At 41.5% G+C, this 20,491-nt stretch overlaps 1 protein-coding gene across 1 annotated transcript; it reads left to right on the plus strand.

Moving 5' to 3' along the window:
- The first annotated feature begins 342 nt into the window (after window positions 1-342).
- On the plus strand, window positions 343-15,559 carry ZP2 (zona pellucida glycoprotein 2). Its single transcript, XM_054580938.1, has 18 exons — window positions 343-473; window positions 562-650; window positions 1,492-1,575; window positions 1,969-2,063; window positions 3,608-3,760; window positions 4,566-4,607; window positions 8,628-8,792; window positions 9,583-9,679; window positions 9,778-9,959; window positions 10,662-10,788; window positions 11,609-11,790; window positions 11,870-11,961; window positions 12,049-12,173; window positions 12,326-12,515; window positions 13,734-13,869; window positions 13,947-14,043; window positions 14,469-14,552; window positions 15,414-15,559. The coding sequence occupies exons 1-18, from the start codon at window positions 343-345 to the stop codon at window positions 15,557-15,559; spliced, it is 2,217 nt and encodes a 738-aa protein (XP_054436913.1).
- Window positions 15,560-20,491: the final 4,932 nt, after the last annotated feature.

The raw sequence follows: 20,491 nt of genomic DNA on the forward strand, positions 1-20,491 counted from the left end.
AGAAGACTAGGGGTTATGTAAAGGAAAGGTCTGCTACTTAATAAATGTGATGTAAAAATGAGATGTTCTTTCCTCAGCAAAGCCCATCACTCTCTTTCACTTTACATTGGGGTTGTAAATATTTTGTCCAAAAGATGCTAATTTTTCCCAGTGTTTTGTTCACCTGGAAGTCATTTTGGGAAACTCTGATTTTGTGGCTGGCCCACAGAGTAGCTGGTGGAATACCCAAAGGCAAATGTCAGGATGGCAAGACTCTGCTTCTTTCAGGACTTTTAGAAAGCCTCTCCTTCCCCAAATCCCTCCTCTCAGCTGGGAGGACTGGAGAAGATTCAGGTGTCTCCAATGGGGAGCAGGCAGGGTCTTACCCAGCTTCCTGTTCTAAAAGCACAGAGCAGTCCACCCCTCTACCTGGTTGATTTGGCAGTGCTTTTGGTGATGGAGGGTTGGCAAAGAGGATATGGTGGGAGTTGGAGGTGAGTAATTCTGGGGGTAGAGGGTGGGAGTACAATGGCCTTGTCTGATTTAGTTCATTCCTTAACTCTCTCTTCCATCCCCTTCTAGTACCTACAGGTCCCTTTCTCTATTGTTATCCCTTGTGTCTTCGGTGAACTCAATAGATGATGCTCAGTTGGGGATTTCTGCCTTCTCAGGTATGCCTCTTGAGTGAGGGAAATGCCCTTAGCATCTCTCAAGCAAGTTGGAGCTAGGGCAGCTAGATGGCCAGGAGACACAAACATGGGTCAGACAGACATGGGTCAGACAACTTCCACCACCTCCTTTATTACCTTGAGCAAGTCACTAGATTTTTCCATCGCTTACCTATGGCTTGCTGTATAAATGAAAGAGCTTGCAAAATGATTATTTCCTCATTGCCTAAAGCTTTGTAGCATCCAAAGAACACAAACCATAACACTAAGAGCCCCCCTGTGAGAGCAGCAGTCTTCAAACACAAATTCATGCTTAAGGGAAACATCAACGTAACAGACAAAAATCAGAGCTGTGCCATTTGAAATGAGGAGTTTTCAGAAACTTTCACCTAGGCTAGAGAATGCAGAGTGGAAGATTATAGGCAGAAGTTAGCCTTACAGTGTCTTACCCAGAGAGTTTTTTAAAACTTCAAGTTGAATCTTTTAGACAAAACTTTTGTTCTTCAATTCTTCACAGACCCACTATCTCCACCTCCATCAGTATCACTGTTAAGGATCCAGCCTGGTTCCCATACACGTTAACAAACCCAGGCTTATCCCTGGAGTGTTTTGGGAAGTCTTGGGTACTTAATTAACCCCTTCCTTATAATGCTTGGTATCTGGAATTGTAGTTATGTCTTTCCTACTAATTTGTGAACTCCATGAGGGTAGGGGACAAGCTTTGCCTCTTCCAACTGGCATCCTTCCTTGATGCCTGTTGGAGAAGAGAGGTCCCTTCATATAACTCTGTGAAAATCATGTCTCCTGTAGTTCAGAAGCCCCAAATGCTTTCTTTGCTTTTCAGGTACTATCACTTGCCATAAAGATAAAATGATAGTAGAATTTTCAAACAATCTTGGCATCAATAAATGGCATGCATCTGTGATGGGTAAGTAATGTACATATTTTTTATCTTAATCTTACCTAGTAAAAAGCCCCTGGCTCAAGGCCAGCCCCATTTTTCTGGTAAGAAGAGTACATAAACTCTGGAGTAAGTGTCATCCAGTTCCCATGATGCCACAGGGACCAGTGATTTGCATGGTGCCACCAAGAGTAGAAGACCTTGTCTTTCTCTTATCTCAGAACCTCCTGGAGAATTTTTAGCTGCAAATCACAGTATCTTTCAAAGCTTGGGTCATATCACCCAGTTGGGACAATAGACATTGAAGTAATTAAAGTGCCTTAGAAATAAATTGGCCATCGTGGCTATGTAGCTTTGGTTGACTATCACCGAAATGTACTTCTTGGCCATCCTCTGCCTAAATTACTCTGGCTTCTGTAGATCCCTTTGGTCTTGAAATGCTGAATTGCACTTATGTCCTTGACCCAGAAAAGCTCATCCTATGGGCCCCATTTGAGACCTGTACCAGAACAGTGGTAAGTAATTGTTTGAGGAGTGATTTGGGAAGTACTAATCTACTAGTTACTAATACTAACCCAGTAGTTAATGACATAGGCTTTGGAGTATCACAGTGGTTCTCAATCAGGGGTGACTTTTTTTTTTTATCTATCCAGAGGACATTTAGCAATATTTAGAGACATTTTTTGAGACATTCTTGGTTATCAAAACTGGAGACGGGGGAAGCTGGTACTGGCATCTAGTGGGTACAAGCAAAGGACATTGCTAATTAGCCTACATTGAACAGGGTGAACAAGGCCTCCTCCCTTAACACAGAATTATCAGCCCTGAAATGCCAATAATGCTGAGATTGAGAAATCCAAGAATTGAGGCCTTGGGCTTGAGTCCTGTCTCTGCCACTATCTATGTTAGCTAACCTCTCTAAGCCTCTGCTAGTCCATTGGAAGATGGCGGTTATGGTACCCTTTCCACACAATATCTAAATATTAATGATATAATGCAGATAAAGGACTTGGAGCAGCACCTACATACAACAAATGCTCAAACATGAGCTAGTTTGATACGTAACCCCCAGGGGAAATGGGAGGCTATTTTGATGCTGACAAAGAACCTCTATGCTGTAAAAGCAGGTGTTGAAAAACCAGCTGCAGCTGAGCAATTGAGGTTTCTCTATGGCCAAGCAACAGGACTGCCCAATCAAGGTTGTTAAGAACAGCAAAAGGAACCTTGCTAAGCAGTTCTCAAGCTTTAGTATGAAAAGAATCACCCAGGGAACTTGGAAAGTACAGATTTACGTCATTTAGTTGATGACTTAGGCTCTGGGGTACACCCTAGAAGTTTGCATGTCCAACAGGCCACTTCATCTGATTCCACAGTAAAGAGCTCCAGTAATTACATTTTTTGCTTCCTAACTTCAGAAAGCTTAGAGCTACAGTCCTTTAGACCAGGGAACTGCAAACTACAATCTGTGGGTGGACATCTCCAGGCCAAGGCGTGTGTGTGTGTGTGTGTGTGTGTGTGTGTGTATGTGTTGGTCCTTGAGCTAAGAATGGCTTTTATATCTTCAAAGAGTTTTTAAAAAATACATTTTGGAAATTATATGTGGCCTACAGAGTGTAAAGTATATACTAACATCAACAGAAAAAGGTTGTCTGACCCTACTTTCAACTGAGTTCCCTAAGGCAGGGGAAATGTTCACAGACGGCTCTCCCAGAATCATGGCTGCTGCACTGATGCTCCCAGTAAGTGTATCAGAATGACTTGGTAGAGGCCCCAAACCAGCCAGGAGCATGATACTCTGTCATAGGGTAAGTCTAAGAAGAAAATAAAAACTGAACTCCAATCCCTGAAGTTCAAGTAACTGTTCTCTGCCAATGTATGAGTCCTTCCTGGGATATCTAAAAGGCTAACTATTCTGGCACAGGAATTAGGAACCTTCCAAAGTCTGCAGCATGGGTAAATTTAAGGGTGCTGAACTCAGCTGGGTCAGATGGTATTCTGGAATCACCTTTCCCACTGAGGTCCCAGCACTTCCGGTTCTTACTATGCTATTTGCACACAGCTTGGTAAGCACCAGATGATGATCAGAGTTATGGACAACAGTGCTGCTATAAGACGCAAGGCTTTCATGTATCAGGTTAGCTGTCCAGCTGTGCAAGCAGGAGGAGCCCATGAGCACCCAGGATCCACCCTGTGCATGAAGGATTTCATGTCTGTGAGTGAAGCAGGCTGACTGCCTCTCTTACTGCTAATGCAGGGGAAATGGGATAGTCCAGACAGAGTTGAGCTTAGGAACAAGGTCAGAGCTGCAATCTGGTATTCACTGGTATTGGCTCTGTGGCTTTGGATTGATATCTTAAACACACTAAGTTTCTGTTTCCAAGCCCAAAGTGAGAGAAAATAACAATTTCCTTATAGGGAGTCTCTAAAAATTGACCAAGAGGGTATATAGAGTGCTTAGCACATCATGCCTGGAAATAGAAAGGATTTAATGGGTAGCTACAATCACATTAATAATCTTTTAACAAACTGAATACCCATCATGTGCCAGGCCCTATGCCAGATGATAGGATACAGTAAATGAGCAAAACAGCCCAATCACATTCTCATGGATTTTATAGTCTAACATAGCTAATAGAGACAATGGAAAGATTCAAGAAATATATTTTATTATAGCAATAATGGAACTGCATGGCTTGACGTAATACTTGATTTCTACAGACCTACTAAAAAGCCATGCATTTAAAAACCTGGTTTCTGAACTTACAACTGGAGGGGAGCAGAGATATTCCAGCTGCCTTCTGGTGGCCAGAAGCTTTCAGAGGCAAGATGATGTCTGAGGACACAGCTGGGATAATTGCCTGGTCCTGTGCTTCTCTTACCACATCCCACAACAGGGCTTCTTGGTGTAGGAAATACACAGAGCTGTTCTGGGTGTCTTCCACATACCGTCAGGTAGCACAATTTAGAAACTCTCTTTTAAACCAAAGCCTCATACCACAAATTTTTTTCCCTTCCAGTTTACCTTTCAGGCTGTTCCTGGCATGGCTGATGAAAACATGGTATGAAAGTAATTTTTTTAATTTACAAACCTAAGTAACTTTTTCTATATTAAAGGTAACATAACTTCAATCTTGATAAAATACTAGATGACAGTAGTTTTTTTTTTAATTTATTTACTTTTTAAATACATTTGTCTCTGCCTCCCCCCCCCCCCAACCACTTTCCCTTGCCCTCTCCCTCCTTCCCTCCCTCAGCTCTTCCCCTTTGGTTTTGTCCATGAGTCCTTGCTATATGTTCCCTGACTTTCCCCTTCCCTTCCCTTTCCCTGCCCCCCCCCCCCCCGCTTCCCTCTTGTCTCTGTTGATTTCTTTTCCTTTCAGTCTGGCTGGTCATATTTTCCTTGCATCTTTGTATTGTTGGTTAGGTTCCGCTTATAGGTGAGATCATATGATATTTGTCTTTCGCCCCCTGGCTTATTTCGCTTAGCATGATGCTCTCCAGTTCCATCCATGCTGTCGCGAAGTTTAGTAGTTCTTTTTTTCTTTCTGCTGAGTAGTATTCCATTGTGTATACGTACCATCACTTTTTGATCCAATCATCTACTGATGGGCATTTAGGTTGCTTCCAACACTTGGCTATTGTCAATTGTGCTGCTATGAACATTGGGGTGCATAGGTTCTTTTGTATTGGCGTTTTGGTGTTCTTAGGGTATAGTCCCAGCAGGGGAAACACTGGATCAAAAGGCAGTTCCATTTTCAGCTTTCTGAGGAAATTCCACACTGCTTTCCACAGTGGCTGCACCAGTCTGCATTCCCATCAACAGTGGACTAGGGTTCCCTTTTCTCCATAGCCTCGCCAGCACCTGTTGTGTGTTCATCTGTTTATGATGGCCATTCTGACCAGTGTGAGGTGGTACCTCATGGTGGTTTTGATCTCATTTCTCTAATGGCTAGTGATGCTGAGCATCCTTTCAAATGCCTCTGGGCCCTATGTATCTCCTCCTTAGAAAAGCGTCTGCCCAGGTCCTTTGCCCATTTTTTGATTGGATCGTTTGTCTTCTTGGAGTAGAGTCGAGTGAGTTCTTTATATATCTTGGAGATCAAACCTCTATCTGATGTATCATTAGCGAATATATTTTCCCATATGATTGGCTCCCTTTTCATTTTGCTGATGTTTTCTTTAGCCGTGCAGAAGCTTCTTATTTTGATGAGGTCCCACTTGTTTATTCTTTCCTTTATGTCCCTTGCTTTAGGAGACATATCAGTGAAAAAATTGCTGCGTGGGATATCTGAGAGTTTCCTGCCAATGTTCTCCTCTAGGACTTTGATGGTGTTGCGACTTCTATTTAAGTCTTTTATCCATCTTGAGTTTATTTTTGTGTATGGTGTCAGCTGATGATCCAATTTCAATTTTTTGCATGTAGCCGTCCAGCTCTCCCAACACCATTTGTTGAAGAGGCTGTTACTGCTTCATTTTATGCTTCTGCCCCCTTTCTCTAATATTAGATGCCCATATAGACCTGGGCTTATTTCTGGGTTTTCTATTCTGTTCCCCTGGTCTATGGGTCTGTTCTTGTGCCAGTACCAGATTGTTTTGAGTATGGTGGCTTTGTAGTAGAGTTTGATGTCCGGTATTGTGATCCCTCCTACTTTGTGTTTCTTTCTCAAAATTGCTGCAGCTATTCAGGGTCATTTATGGTTCCATATAAATTTTTGAAATGTCTGTTCTATTTCTGTGAAATACGTCATTGGTATCTTAATAGGGATTGCATTGAATCTATAAATTGCTTTGGGTAGTATGGACATTTTGAGGATATTAATTCTTCTAATCCATGAGCACGGTATATGCTTCCATTTATTTGTGTCTTCCTTAATTTCTTTTTTCAATGTTGTATAGTTTTCTGCATACAGGTCTTTTGTGTCTTTGGTTAAATTTATGCCTAGATACTTTATATTTTTTCTTGCTATATCGAATGGTATATTTTTTCTGATTTCTTCTTCTTCTATTGCATGCCTGGTGTACAAAAACGCCTTTGATTTCTGAATGTTGACTTTGTATCCTGCTGTTTTGCCAAATTCACTTATTAGGTTTGAGGAGTTTTTTGGTAGAGTCTACAGGGTTCTCTATGTACACTATCATGTCATCTGCAAACAATGATCACTTTACTTCCTCCTTTCCTATTTGGATGCCTTTTATCTCTTTCTCTTGTCTGACCACTGTGGCTAGGACTTCCAATACGATGTTGAAAAGAAGCGGTGAGAGCGGACATCCTTGTCGTGTTCCCGATCTTAGTGGGAAAGCTTTCAGTTTTTGCCCGTTGAGTATGATATTGGCTGTAGGTTTTTTTTATATGGCCTTTATGACAATGAGGAATGCCCCATTTATTCCCATTTTGCTGAGTGTTTTGATCATAAATGGGTGCTGTACCTTATCAAATGCTTTTTCTGCATCTATCGAGATGATCATGTGGTTTTTGTCTTTTCTTTTATTTATGTGATGTATCACGTTTACTTATTTGCGTATATTGAACCAGCCCTGCATCCCTGGGATGAATCCCACTTGACGGCGGTGGATAATCTTTTGAATATATTGCTGGATGCAGTTTGCCAATATTTTGTTCAGGATTTTAGCATCTATGTTCATCGGCGAAATTGGCCTGTAGTTTTCTTTCTTTGTAGGGTCTTTATCTGGTTTTGGGATCAGGGTGATGCTGGCCTCATAGAAGGAGTCTGGGAGTCTTCCCTCCTTTTGGATTTTTTGGAATAGTCTGAGAAGGACAGGGGTTAGCTCTTCCTTAAATCTTTTGTAAAATTCTCCTGTGAAACCGTCCGGCCCTGGGCTTTTGTGTGCTGGGAGTTTCTTGATTACTGCTTCAATTTCCCCAGCTGTGATCGGTCTGTTCAAGCTTTCTGTTTCTTCCTCCTTCAGTGTTGGAAGATTATACTTTTCTAAAAATTTGTTCATTTCATCAAGATTTTCAAATTTCTTGGCATATAATTGTTCATAGTAGTTTCTGATGATCATTTGTATTTTTGTGGTATCAGTTGTTATTTCTCCTCTTTCATTTCTGATATTATTAATTTGGGTCCTCTCCCTTTTTTTCTTGATGAGTCTGCTTAAAGGCTTGTCAATTTTATTTCTCTTTTCAAAGAACCAGCTTCTGGATTGGTTGATCCTCTGAATTGTTCTTTTTGTCTCTATGCCATTCAGTTTTGCTCTAATTTTGACTATTTCCTTCCTTCTACTTGCTCTGGGATTTATTTGTTGTTGTTTCTCCAGTTCTTGAAGTTGTAGTGTTAGGTCTCTTATTTGAAATATTTTTGTTTTTTTTAGGTAAGCCTGTATTGCTATGAACTTCCCTCTCAGGACCGCTTTTGCTGTGTCCCATAGGTTTTGGACAGTTGTCTGTTCATTTTCACTTCTTTCCAGAAATTTTTTGATTTCTTCTCTTACCTCGTTATTGACCCATTCATTGTTTAATAGTGTACTGTTCAGTCTCCATGAGTTTGCAAGTTTTTGAAGTTTCTCTTTGAGGTTGATTTCGAGGTTCAATGCCTTGTGGTCTGAGAAAAAGTTTGGTATTATTTCAATTTTCCTGAATTTGCTGAGGCTTGCTTTGTGTCCTATCATGTGGTCTATCTTTGAAAAACTGCCATGAGCATTTGAAAAGAATGTGTATTTTGCTTCTTTGGGATGTAAGATTCTATATATGTCAGTTAAGTCTCTTTGATTCAGTGTGTCATTCAGCGCCACGATATGTTTATTAATGTTGTGTCGGAAGATCTGTCCTTTTCTGACAGTGGGGTATTGAAATCCCCTACTATCAGTGTGTTGCTGTCTATATCTTTTTGGAAGTCATCCAACAATTTCCTTATAAACTTGGGGCCTCCTATATTGGGAGCATATAAGTTTACAATGTTGATGTCTTCTTGATAGATTCTTCCTTTAAGTATGATAAAGTGCCCCTCTGGGTCTCTCTTTATGGCCTTTGTTTTGAAATCTACTTTGAAAATACTAGATGACAGTAGTCTTAAAGTTAAGGGGAGTACCTGTCCTCTAAATGAAACTATTGAATTTAGGACCTCCAACATCAGATGGGATGGAGCATTGAGGTTGGGAGTGGTGCAAGAGTCCTAACTCTGACCCTTCTGGAGGCCATGGTGCAAGGATATAATGTCCTGATTGACAGCTATAAGGTGACCATACAAGTGTCACTCAATGCCACTGGAGTGACTCACTACACGGTAGGTGTGAGTCTCTTTTTCCCACCACCCAAGCACCGACCATTATTTTTAAATCCAAGCATTCTCTCAACAATGTCTTCAAAGTAATTGAGACTACACCTCATTCAACAGGTATCTGCAAACTTACCATGTGCTAATACTGCACTAAGTACTAAAGACGCAATGGTGAACAAGAGAGATGGTCCTTACTTCAGTCTGTCCTCCCTCTTCCCCATAGATCTAAAAGTATCATATAATGTAGAGTGAGAGCCTTCTACATAGAAGACAACTCTTCTACTGCTCAAATATTCTACAAATTGAGATGTTCTATTTTTGTTATCATTATTCTATGATGTGTCTTATACTAGGTATTGGTGCTTTTGGAGCCAACAATCAAGACTGTATGTTAAAAGAATTAATGTGTCAAAGTACTTAGAACAGGTTTTGGCACCTAAGTGCTCAAATACCAGCTATTTTAACAAGAACAGTCCTGAGTTTTGTAAACAACCTCTTTGAATGATTACACCATAAAGTACTCATAAAATAAAAGCACTTTTTGCTTATATCTGTCTAGAAGTGACCAGCTGCAGGCTACATCAGTAGACAACCCTAGCTTGCCAGATATTATGAAGTACAAAATGTTAAAACTAGAGCACCTGGCAAAACAATCATTGGACAAATGCCTAAATTCTACTTAGGTCAAAATAGTGTGCAATACTTGAGTATACACTTGCCTAGACTATTCTTCCAGCATTGTTTAGAAATTCATTTAAACAAATGTTTTTGAAAATGTTGTCTCCCCACCCCCCAGCAAGGTAATAATCATCTCTACACAGTGCCTCTGAAGCTTGTCTATGTAAATTTTGGACAAAAGACCATTTTATCATCACGAGTGACTTGTATATCAGGTAAGGCCCTAATAAGCGGTAACTCCAGTTATAGAAGGCATTTTTGGGAGCGCTTAATCAAAGCTGATCATAGACATTCTGTCTATCATTCCTTCCAGGTCCTGTGACCTGTAATGCCACACACATGACTCTCATCATACCAGAGTTTCCTGGGAAGTTAAAATCTGTGAGCTTTGGAAATAGAAATATTGCCATAAGCCAGTTGCATAAGCATGGGATTGATACAGAAGCAACAAGTGGTCTCAGACTGCACTTCAGCAAAACTCTTCTCCAAATGAAAGTAGGTTCCATTATTGACCACCGAACCTAGAAAGTATGACTTGAAGCACAGTCTTATAGGTGACCCTGACACAGCTGATGACCTATACACAAATTACAGCTTCCAGTGTAGCAGGTTCAGACTCTGGAAGGCCTCATTGGATCACTGTGCATAAGTGAATTCTCTAGTAACTGAAATTCACTTGTGAACTCTTAGCCTCTTTAACCTCCACAATGGAAATTTCCTCAATTTTTTCAGCTCATTAAATAGTACAAGCTGCTTCCAAGTTTCTAAAAGGGTCCCAAACTGTCCTCAGAGAGTTAAGTCTTGACTGACAGTGGTGCTGGGGATCCAGAGTAATCTGATGTGTGTGTGTGTGTGTGTGTGTGTGTGTGTGTTGCAATAACATAACATTGTACAGAGTTCTTTGCATTCAGACATGGCTTGGCAGGGTACTCAGTTCTTCTTTGGAATTTGATCTATTAATTAAAACTCGCAGTGCTGGGTACCTGAGAGCATGAGTTTAAAGCAGTAACTCTTCTGGAAGGGAAGCATCCTGCTCTGCAGAAGTGATAGGGCCTCTCTTGTTCTGACTTAAAGAGAAGTCAAAATAAGTCTGCAGTATACCCTGCAGGTAGTCAGTGTACTTCCTTCCTGCCTTCTTGACTTCTCTGGGCCCAATTGGAGGAGCTGTCGCTGCTAACTGATGTTCTTTCATTTTAGTTCTCAGAAAAATGTCTGCCCTATCAGTTCTACTTATCTTCACTCAAGCTGACTTTTTACTTCCAACGGGAGATAGTATCCATGGTGGTTTATCCTGAGTGTCTCTGTGAGTCACCAATTTCTATAGGTAAAGACTTTAAAAAAAAAAAAGATTTTCACATTCTTTATTTCTTCTGTAGTCCTTCTTGTACACATGGGAAAGAAAGTACATAGAAGTTCAGACTCTGTATTGTTCATACTTGGAAATGAAAGACTCGTTAGATCAGAGATATCAGTCTAGCTGCTATGATCAGGCTCTAAGGAAGATAAAATTTCCAAAATATGCATACAGGTAGATCCCACTATAATTGTTTCATGTTTAAGTAGCCAGGATACATTTTTGCATCAGAATCCTGAGCCTATTATCTAAATAAAATTGCTTTCAACATATATTAGAGGAATTATAAAAGTTTAAAAGATTTTCCCTGAACTCCTGGCCATTTCTCAAAAATATGGAGTATTACCTTGGCCCCTCTGCTTCTGTTACTCACTGATCTTAGCAGCTCAAGCCAAATAGGGAAAATTAGTTCCTGTTTCAATTTCTCCCAAAACACTCAGGATCTGTGAGTTTTGGAAGAAGGGACATAAGGGCACAAGGCACTACACTTTAAGCCACAAATAATCTAACTCTTAAATTAGGGTTTTTTCATGGGTCTCATAGTCTATATGGCGCTTCTTCCCATGTCTCCTGCTCCTTCTTCCTGTGTATGAAACATCCCTTTGTTCATACAGAGCAGCTTCACTGCTGTCCAGGCACCCTGGGGCCCCCTTCCCTTGTAACTCAAGCTACTTATCAAGGTATTTTTCCCAAAGACTTAAGACATATTCTGGTGCCTCCCAAACATTTCCTTCATCATACTTCAAGGTCAGCAGATGACAACATTTATGTGACATCTAACTGATTACAGGTGAACTGTGTACTCAGGATGGGTTTATGGATGTCAAAGTCCATAGACACCAGACAAGACCAGCTCTCAATCTGGACACCCTCAGGGTGGGGGACTCATCCTGCCAGCCTACCTTCACAGCTCTGTCTCAGGGACTGGTATGGTTTCACATACCCCTGCATGGATGTGGAACAAGACATCAGGTTAGTATGAGCAGACAGCAAGAGGTTAAGACTTATATTTTAGATAACTGGTAAATGCTCTCTTTGACTTTTCTCTAAGTTCAAGGATGACAAAGTCTTCTATGAAAATGAAATACATGCCATCTGGGCAGATCTTCCTCCAAGCACAATTGTCAGAGATGGTGAATTCAGGTGTGATACAATTGCTACTTGGCTTTTTAAGCTCCAAATTAAATTCAAACAATTTTTTAACCTAAAATTCTTCATACCCTCTTACAGAATGACAGTGAAGTGCTATTACAGCATGGATGATGTACTAACAGATACCAGTATCAAAAGTCCTCCCCCTCTAGTGGCATTAGTGAAGCCAGGTCCACTTGCCTTGATCTTACAATCCTACCCAGGTGAGACATTACAACCTGAGAAATCTGCTTAAATATTTCCAGAACTCTTCCCTAATTTGATGCCATCAGACCAATGTAGTAGTCATGATACGTAAGCTCCCACTGCAACCATCAACTACTTGACTACTGAAGAGGTTTCTATTCCATTTCAGATAACTCCTACCTGCAACCTTATGCAGACAAGGACTACCCTGTGGTGCGATACCTCCGCCAACCAATTTATCTGGAAGTGAGTGTATTAAACAGGACTGACCCCAACATCAAACTAATCATAGATGACTGCTGGGCAACACCCACCATGGACCCAGCCTCTCTCCCCCGGTGGAATATTATTGTGAATGGGTAGGTATTCTCCACACATAAGCAAGCCCAGATAGTTCATTAAACTGCCAGAGAAGAGAGAATAAATCCTCTTGGGCTTCAGAACATTATATCACAAAGGCCCTGATTTTTGTCCTGATTTCTCAGTAATCAGTCCTTGGCCTAATAAAGTAACCATACTTTCTATTACCCCTGAGCCTAAAAGAATGGAATTTTTCCAAAAATCTCTGGCTCTAATAACTGGAGAGATATTAGATCTCTTTTTCTGGAGAGAAAATAGATCTCCAGTTCCTGTCTATTTACTGAACATCTACCATGTGCCAGGTGCTGTGTATTCTACATGCATTGTTTGAATCTCATCACTTCATGGATGGTAGCCCACTCATTTTATGAAGAAGAAACCCAAGCTTTCTGCTTAAATAACTATCCCAAAGTATTATTTAGTAAAATGGTGCAATTTGAATGTCAATTTGATGCTGGACCAGAACACCACAATGCTCTGAAGTTATGACTACATTAACATTTGTGCTCTGCCTGCTGGGCTCTACACCTAGATAGAACTGCATCTTCTTTTTCTCAAAGCTATTGTGATCTGTTGCTAAGCTCTTAGCACAGATGTCTAGGTACAATCCTGACCCAGGACTATATGTACCCAGTGCATCCATGCAGCTTGTTCCTTCACTCCGTTCAAGACCTTTTTAAGTGTCCCCTCCTCCATGAAGTCTATGCTGATCCTCCTGCCCCTGTACCCTGGTCCAACTCTTCTTTGCTTAGCACTTACCACCTAACATAATACCTTTTTATAGCTCTTACTCCCTGGTAGAATCTAATCTAATATATTAAATGATAGGACTTCCCTACCTTTTTTTTTTTTTTTTTTTTTTTTTTGGTCACTGGCATATAGTACCAAAACTGCCTGGGACATAACAAGTACTCACAAGGTAAGAAGAATTAAGCCAGTGTTGTATGAAGGCACATATAAAACTTGTAGCTCTTGTTGAGTTTAGTTGGCAAACAGGCACTTAAATTGTATTAATACAACTTTAATAGTATTGCATGTACAACTTATGATTCCATGGATATTGTGGAATAAGACAAGTCACAAATACATTAAGTAAAATGTACAGGTGGAAGGTACAGCAATAATCCTGAAGGTGCTACATGTGACTGAATTTGGGCAAACACTGAGTTAGATTCGGGTGAATATGGCTGATGTCCTCCTTGGTATGTGCCCCCTAGCTGTGAATACAACCTGGACAACCACAGAACCACCTTCCATCCTGTTGGCTCCTCTGTGACCTATCCTAACCACTACCAGAGGTTTGATGTGAAGACCTTTGCCTTTATATCAGCGTCCCAAGTGCTCTCCAGCCTGGTGAGTAATTAACAAGTCACCTGGGACAGGCTGTCTATGAGGGCACCAACCCCACCTGACTCTCCCTCCACCTCCAGGTCCACTTTCACTGCCACGCCTTCATCTGCAATCAGCTTTTGCCCGACTCCCCTCTGTGTTCTGTGATGTGCCCTGTGTCATCCAGAAGCAGGCGAGGTAAAAATGTCAAATCCTCATTACTGTCAATTTACTCAAAACAAGCCTCATCCTTTCAGAATTTAAATAAAGAATGCCTCATTGTTCTTCCAGTCCCAAGAGCCCAAGAAAATAAAGCCCAGTCTGCCTTACCTGTATGAGTCTGAGACGGGCAGGCTCTTGAGTAGTACTATCGACAAGTTTGATCTTTTGCAGATGTGACTCTTAAAGGTTATTCTTCCTGAGTCTAGGTAGACTCAGAGCTTAAAATTCTTTGAGAATCCATCCTGTCTTTAGACTAAGGTGTGTGCCCTATTCTTCAAAGGCAGGCAAACTACATAGAAGAGCAGGGATGCCATGGAGATCTGCTCTAGAAACTCCATGGACACACCTGTTACCACTCACCACTCACTATTTCAGAGCTCAAACTCTGTATCTGTCTCCAGCTACAGGGGCCACTGAAGAAGAGAAAAAAATAATAAGTCTGCCAGGACCTATCCTCCTGTTGTTAGATGGCTCTTCAGGCAGAGGTATGGATTCAAAGCCTAGGGTTCTTTATGGTTTCAAGTTTGTGGCTTTATGTCAAATTTAACTATGCATAATAACACATGCTCATTGTAAACGTGAACAAGAAAAGACAGTCTCTCTTTCCAGGGACAGCTTCCGCTAAGTCTCTTGTGTACCCTTCTCCAAATCCCCTTCTAACAAAAGTGGTATTGTATATTCCACCTACAGTTCTATAACTGCTTTTTAAGATTATATCTTATATCTGTACAGAGACCTACCTCACTGTTAATAGCTATATATTATTCCAGCTAGGTTACTTCCAGTTTTGTCACTAATGCCAAATGGAAGCCTCTTAACTATGTGTCTGCTATACAAGAACTCCAAGATATGTTTCTAGAAGTAGGGCTAATAAGTCAGAAGGCATGTGTCTTGCTCCTGCCAAACTTAATTTGTTCCTGTTAATATCCCATATCCTCATCCCAGATGGTTTTAATTGTAGGTCTATAATTTGAAATTAAGATGGCCTAAATCTTTAAGTAATAACCTGCAAGAGGTCACATACTTGAGAGAGCTAAGCATCCTAACAAGGATGTTGTGTTAGACAGCAGGCTGGGATGTAAGCTTCTTTCCAGATATCAGCCAATTGAGTTTAGATCAGTAAAAGCAAGTGGGAAATGGGACAACAGTGGGTGTGGAACAGGGAAAAGAGGAGGTAGACTCAAGGCGTTTAAGGCTATACCCTGTTGCAAGCTTTCCAAATGTGTCCTTTGAGACTTAATTTCACTCTCTCTCTCTGGGGAGCCCTTATATGTAAAGCTTCAGCTTCAATTTATGTCTATGATTTAAATATGACCTTAAGGCTTGAATGTCTGCTTCTTTTCCAGATGTTGTAGATTCTAAAGGGCATGGGACTGCTGGATATGTTGCTTTTAAAACTATGGCTGTTGTGGTTGTCTTAGCAGGTGTTGTGGCAGCTCCAGGCCTCATCTATTACCTGTGCAAAAAAAGAACCATAATGTTAAATCACTAATTGAATTTAAATAAAGTGGTGGAAGTAAGCCTCTGGCTTCTATCTTCTCATTAAAATTAGATGGATTTCAAGGATTGTTTCTTGTAGTCATTCTTCTTTAGAGTGAACATAGTACCTTTCCATAATCCTCTGGGCGGCTTTGGTCTGTGTAAACATGAATAAGGAAGTTGATGACTTCGTTGCTTCTTGTCACTTAATTTTTTCTGAGTCCCACCTCCAAAACTGGCAGTGCCAGAGAATTCAATCAACAGTGAGGCTTAGGTACAGCCCATCTCTGGTGGTGCATTTAGGTGACTCCAATGCCTTTTACACCTCCATTCATATATACAAGATGGGGAGGGGGAACAGGAAGCCACCCTCAACCCTTGGCATAATTTCTCTTCTTTGTAAGGGACTGGAAACCAGGTGTTCCCATGGCAGTAACCTAGTGTCCTACTTAGGAAATATTTCCTAACTTGGATTACTCTTTCAAATAAGTAGATAATTTTCCCAGAGAATTACAGGGATTTAGCCACATCTCCCCCATACTCCAAATCCAACGAAAGACAAGAAATCCCTTTTGGAAGAGTGTAAGGAATGCTGTAAGATTCTAGTTTCCTTAGGTGCAATTACTATATTCCTAGTCTAATATTCTCCAGCTGAACACCAGCCTCTCAGCAGAGCCTGGAGAATTACTTTTCTATTCCTACACCTAGTCATTACTGCCTCCTGTGGCTGTTTCCTGAGGGTTCCCATCTTATGCCAGGCTGCAGCTATATATCACCCATATGATCATTGTCTTCTTCACACTCTACATAGCTCTTAAATGACCACATTCAAGATATCAAACACAGAAATAAATTTATTGTATCCTTCAACTAAAAAAAACTCTGGGTCTAAACTAGAACTTTTGCTAAGAAAAAAATAATAAAGCTTTTAAATCTCTGTACACGGTGGGAAGGTGGAAATAGAAATATGGAAGTCTTTAGTATTTTATAGACTCTTTTCACGCTTAACTGTGAGTTGTCATAGCCTTGGTTTTTCTAAAAACCTAATCCTACTTGAGAAAGGAATATTATATATACTTAATCATCTTGTGACACCATAGGTCTTTACTATTAAATCTTTGATCTTATCTTCCAATATGTCCTTTTATTCTAAATCCTTTTGTTAGATTCATGTGGTAAAACTTAACCCCATAAATGGGGGAAGGGAACAGGTGTACCTGTCAGAGGTCTGGTCTTTCCGGTGTAAGGGTGAAATTTTCAAGTCATCTCAAGGCCATTCTCTGAACATTGCTTTATAAGGGAACAAGTCATTCTGCTAATGATACAGCAAGATAGAGCCTTGGATTCAAAATTTTCTGTGTGACTACATCATGTTAGTGTTAAACACTCGAACCAGAAACACTGCATGTGTTGTACTTTTTAAAATAATGGGAATTTTAAAAAGTACAACACATGCAGTGTTTTAAATGTTGGCCCTTAACTGACTCTCTGACCCAGTGTTCTAGGCTGAATAATGACCACCCTGAACATGTCCACCTCCTAACTCCCATAATAAATATTCTTCCCTTTACATGGCCCCAAATGGATTTTGCAGACATGTCTTGACATGAGAAGATTACCCAAATGGGCCCAATCAAAGGGTCTTTATAAAACAGGTGGCAGGGTCAGAAGCAGAAGTCACAGTGATGTGACAAGCCAAAGAATGTGGGCATCTCTAACAGCTAGGGAAGGCCAGGAAGTGGATTCTCCCCTAGAGCCACCAGAAGGGATGTGCCCTGCTGCCCCATTTTGACTATGACTTCCAGAATTGTAAAAGAATGTTTTAAGTCTCTAATTTCGTGTTATTTGTTATGGCAGAAATAGAAGGCTAGCATACCCTCTAATAGGTCACTACCCACAACTTGAAAAACTCTGGCTAGAAATGCTAATTTTACAGATAAGCATCTTGAGCCCTGTCTCATCTGTAAGTTGGTCTGTTTGTATAGAGTCACAGGACCTGGACCTCAAGGCTGCCCCACAGCAGGACTCAATCCTGATGTGTTTGCCACAAATGCTGAGACATGGCTATGAGGGGAAAGCCAAGCTGGCTGTGGATCAGTGGTTAGAATGAACACTTGTTGCCATGGCTGCCTGGACAAAGTATAATGAGCAGTTAATTAAAGCCCTGCTCTCAATTTCTGAAGGTACATAGGGGAGGCAATCTCATCTGAAAGGGACCATGTGGGAAGCCAGTGAGCTCAAATTCTAAAAAGCTGCTTACTCATCCAGACTAGAGTTTGCAATCTCCCTTATCAGTAGCAATGAGCGGCAATTGTCCTCCAGGTGCTAGGAGGCAAATGAAGGGCATTTGGCATTCTACTCTACTGAGAAGTTCGATAGAGGCTGCAGGGGTAGGAAGGGACTTGTGTGCCTTGGGAAGCCCCCTCTAATGAATTTTTCCTCTTTGCCCCATCCTGTTGTTTCAGGCAGTTTTATGGAATGTGTAGGGGCTCCAACACAAGAGCTGAACTCGGATTCTGGATCTATGTCTTTCTCATTATGTGTGTTTGGGCAGATAAAACATCCTCTGAGCCTATTTCCATATCTGTAAAATGGGATAAAACCTACTTTGGAAGCATGGGAGTGTTCAATGAGATAATCAGGTATTGGTGTAGGAGCTGCCCAGTCAGCAGTGGGGCCTTCTAAATACCAATATAACAATTATGAACAATAAAGAGGAGACATACTAAGCCTGACAAGCTCAGGGGAGGCTTGTATGGTGGGCCTTACACACTCAGAAACCAAAGTAACTATATAGAATGGTCTAAATCTAAATCTAGGCAGAGCTTTGGCCAAACTAGAGATGACATTTAGGCCTCAGTTATGTTTCAGTTCCAGGCTCAGAAAAGCAGCAAAGACAGAGCGATGCCATGGCTGACAGTGGGACCAGTTGTGGTGACTAATGATTCCTTACTCCAGCACTAACCAATCAGTAGAGGCCATTACCCTGAAAGGGCACACCTGGAATGCTGATGAATAGCCTATTGAGATCCTCCCTGGAGATCTCCCCTAATGTGCCTGTCTTTGGCTCAGTTGGTTGGAGTATCATCCTGTACATCAAAAAGTTGCAGGTTCAATTCCCAGTCAGGGCACATACAGGAGGCAACTGATCAATGTCTTGTTCTCACATCAATGTTTCTCTCTCTCTCCTCTCTGTTTCCTCTCTCTAAAATCACTAAATATATCCTCAGGTGAGGATTAAAAAAATAAATCCCTGACCAGTGTGGCTCGGTTGGAGTGTCATCCCATAAACCAAAAGTTTGCAAGTTTGATTCCAGTCAGGTCACATACCTGGGTTAGGGGCACATGAGAGAGGCGACCAATGGACGTTTCTCTTCCACTCTTTCTTCCGTCTTTCCCCTCTCTCTAAAAATAAGTAAATAAAACCTTAAAAAAAAATACACCTCCCACTTTTGGAAAACAGAAAAACCCTTAAGATGAAGGACCCACTGGGTTTCTCTCTCTCTCTCTATCACTTTCTTTCTCAGGCTCATACTTTCATTTTTGTAATAGGGTAGGTCAGACTAGAGGTCACTGGAAAACAAGGCACCCCAGATCTGGTGAGAGCCAACACCACACCACCCCCAGAAGGATGCCTCAGCAACAGATTAAGGCAGCCCAAATAGTGGCTCAGGAAGGAGGATGCTGCCTGGGGCAAACTGTAAACAAAGGGAACGTGACTGTGCACATGTGCCAGGAGTCAAGCCACTCATGACATAGCCGGGAGTGGGGAGCTCATACAGTTCCTGTGTGAGCTGCAGAGGCCGGATGCCCCACCCTGAACAAAGAGACAGTTGTGTACCTCTGCATGGCTGAGAAACTTCTGCCCTTACTAAAAATGGCAGCCAAAAGAGGGTCAAAGACACTGGAGAACTGACAAAAATGGTAGACACTGATGTACCATAGCGAGAGCTGGATGTTCAGTAACACAGGAATTTCTGAGCCAAACCTTTAAAATGCAGCACGCTGGAAAATATGTGGTTAGTAAGCTTTTTGTCCTTCCCCTGGCTAGCCTAGTCAGCTGCAGGGAGCCCAGGGTCTGAAGACTTGGCAGATCCCCATAGACTGTGGTTTGGAAACAGCCTCAGCGCCCCTCCCACATAGAACACAGCTGACAGCACTGCAGGGGACCTGCCTGGCCAAGCACACAGATACACTGGTGAGCTGATGACCAGAGAAAAGGCAGTTCCAAAAGAAAGAAACTGATGTTGCAAGAGGGACCCAGGCAGGTGCACACAGACTCGTTGAGAGATGCTTGGAGCTGAACTCTGACCAGGAATGCTGAGCTGCAGACTTTTGCATTTCTTGGAGGCTGGTACTTTTAAGTATCATATTCTGAAACTGATCTGGCTTGACAGAGGGCGGCAGGGCTATTTGTTTTGGGGTGTTTTTTTAGAAGATTTTATTTATTTATTTATTTATTTATTTATTTATTTATTTATTTACGGGGGCGGGGGAGAAAGAGAGGGAGAGAAACATCTAAGTGTGTTGCCTCTTGCGTGCTCCCAACTGGACATCCAGCCTGCAACCCAAGCATGTGCTGTGACTGGGAATCAAACCGGTGACTCTCTGCTTCATAGGCTGGCACTCAATCCACAGAACCACACCAGCCAGGGTTGTTTTTGGGTGTTTTAAAGGGAGTGGGACTTAATGGAAGAAATCTACCATTATTCTAAAATTGTATAGCCTTTAAATAAACAACCCTTTCCTTTTTCACCAAACTCTTGTATATGGAGTCATGCCCCTTGGTGGCAAGCAATCAGACCCCACTATGGTTCTGGGACATCACTGGCTGGTTCTGTAACACTTTCTCCTAAACTCCAAGGACCTTTCTTTGCCTCTGTAATTTGTTTCTTGAGTCCATGCAGCCCAGCTGGCTTACTTCTTTTGCCTCAGTGACTTTCTT

This window comes from Pteronotus mesoamericanus, unplaced genomic scaffold, assembly GCF_021234165.1.
Source record: "Pteronotus mesoamericanus isolate MK-2021 breed Mesoamerican mustached bat unplaced genomic scaffold, CSHL_Meso_final contig_64, whole genome shotgun sequence".
NCBI classification, from domain to species: Eukaryota; Metazoa; Chordata; class Mammalia; order Chiroptera; family Mormoopidae; genus Pteronotus; species Pteronotus mesoamericanus.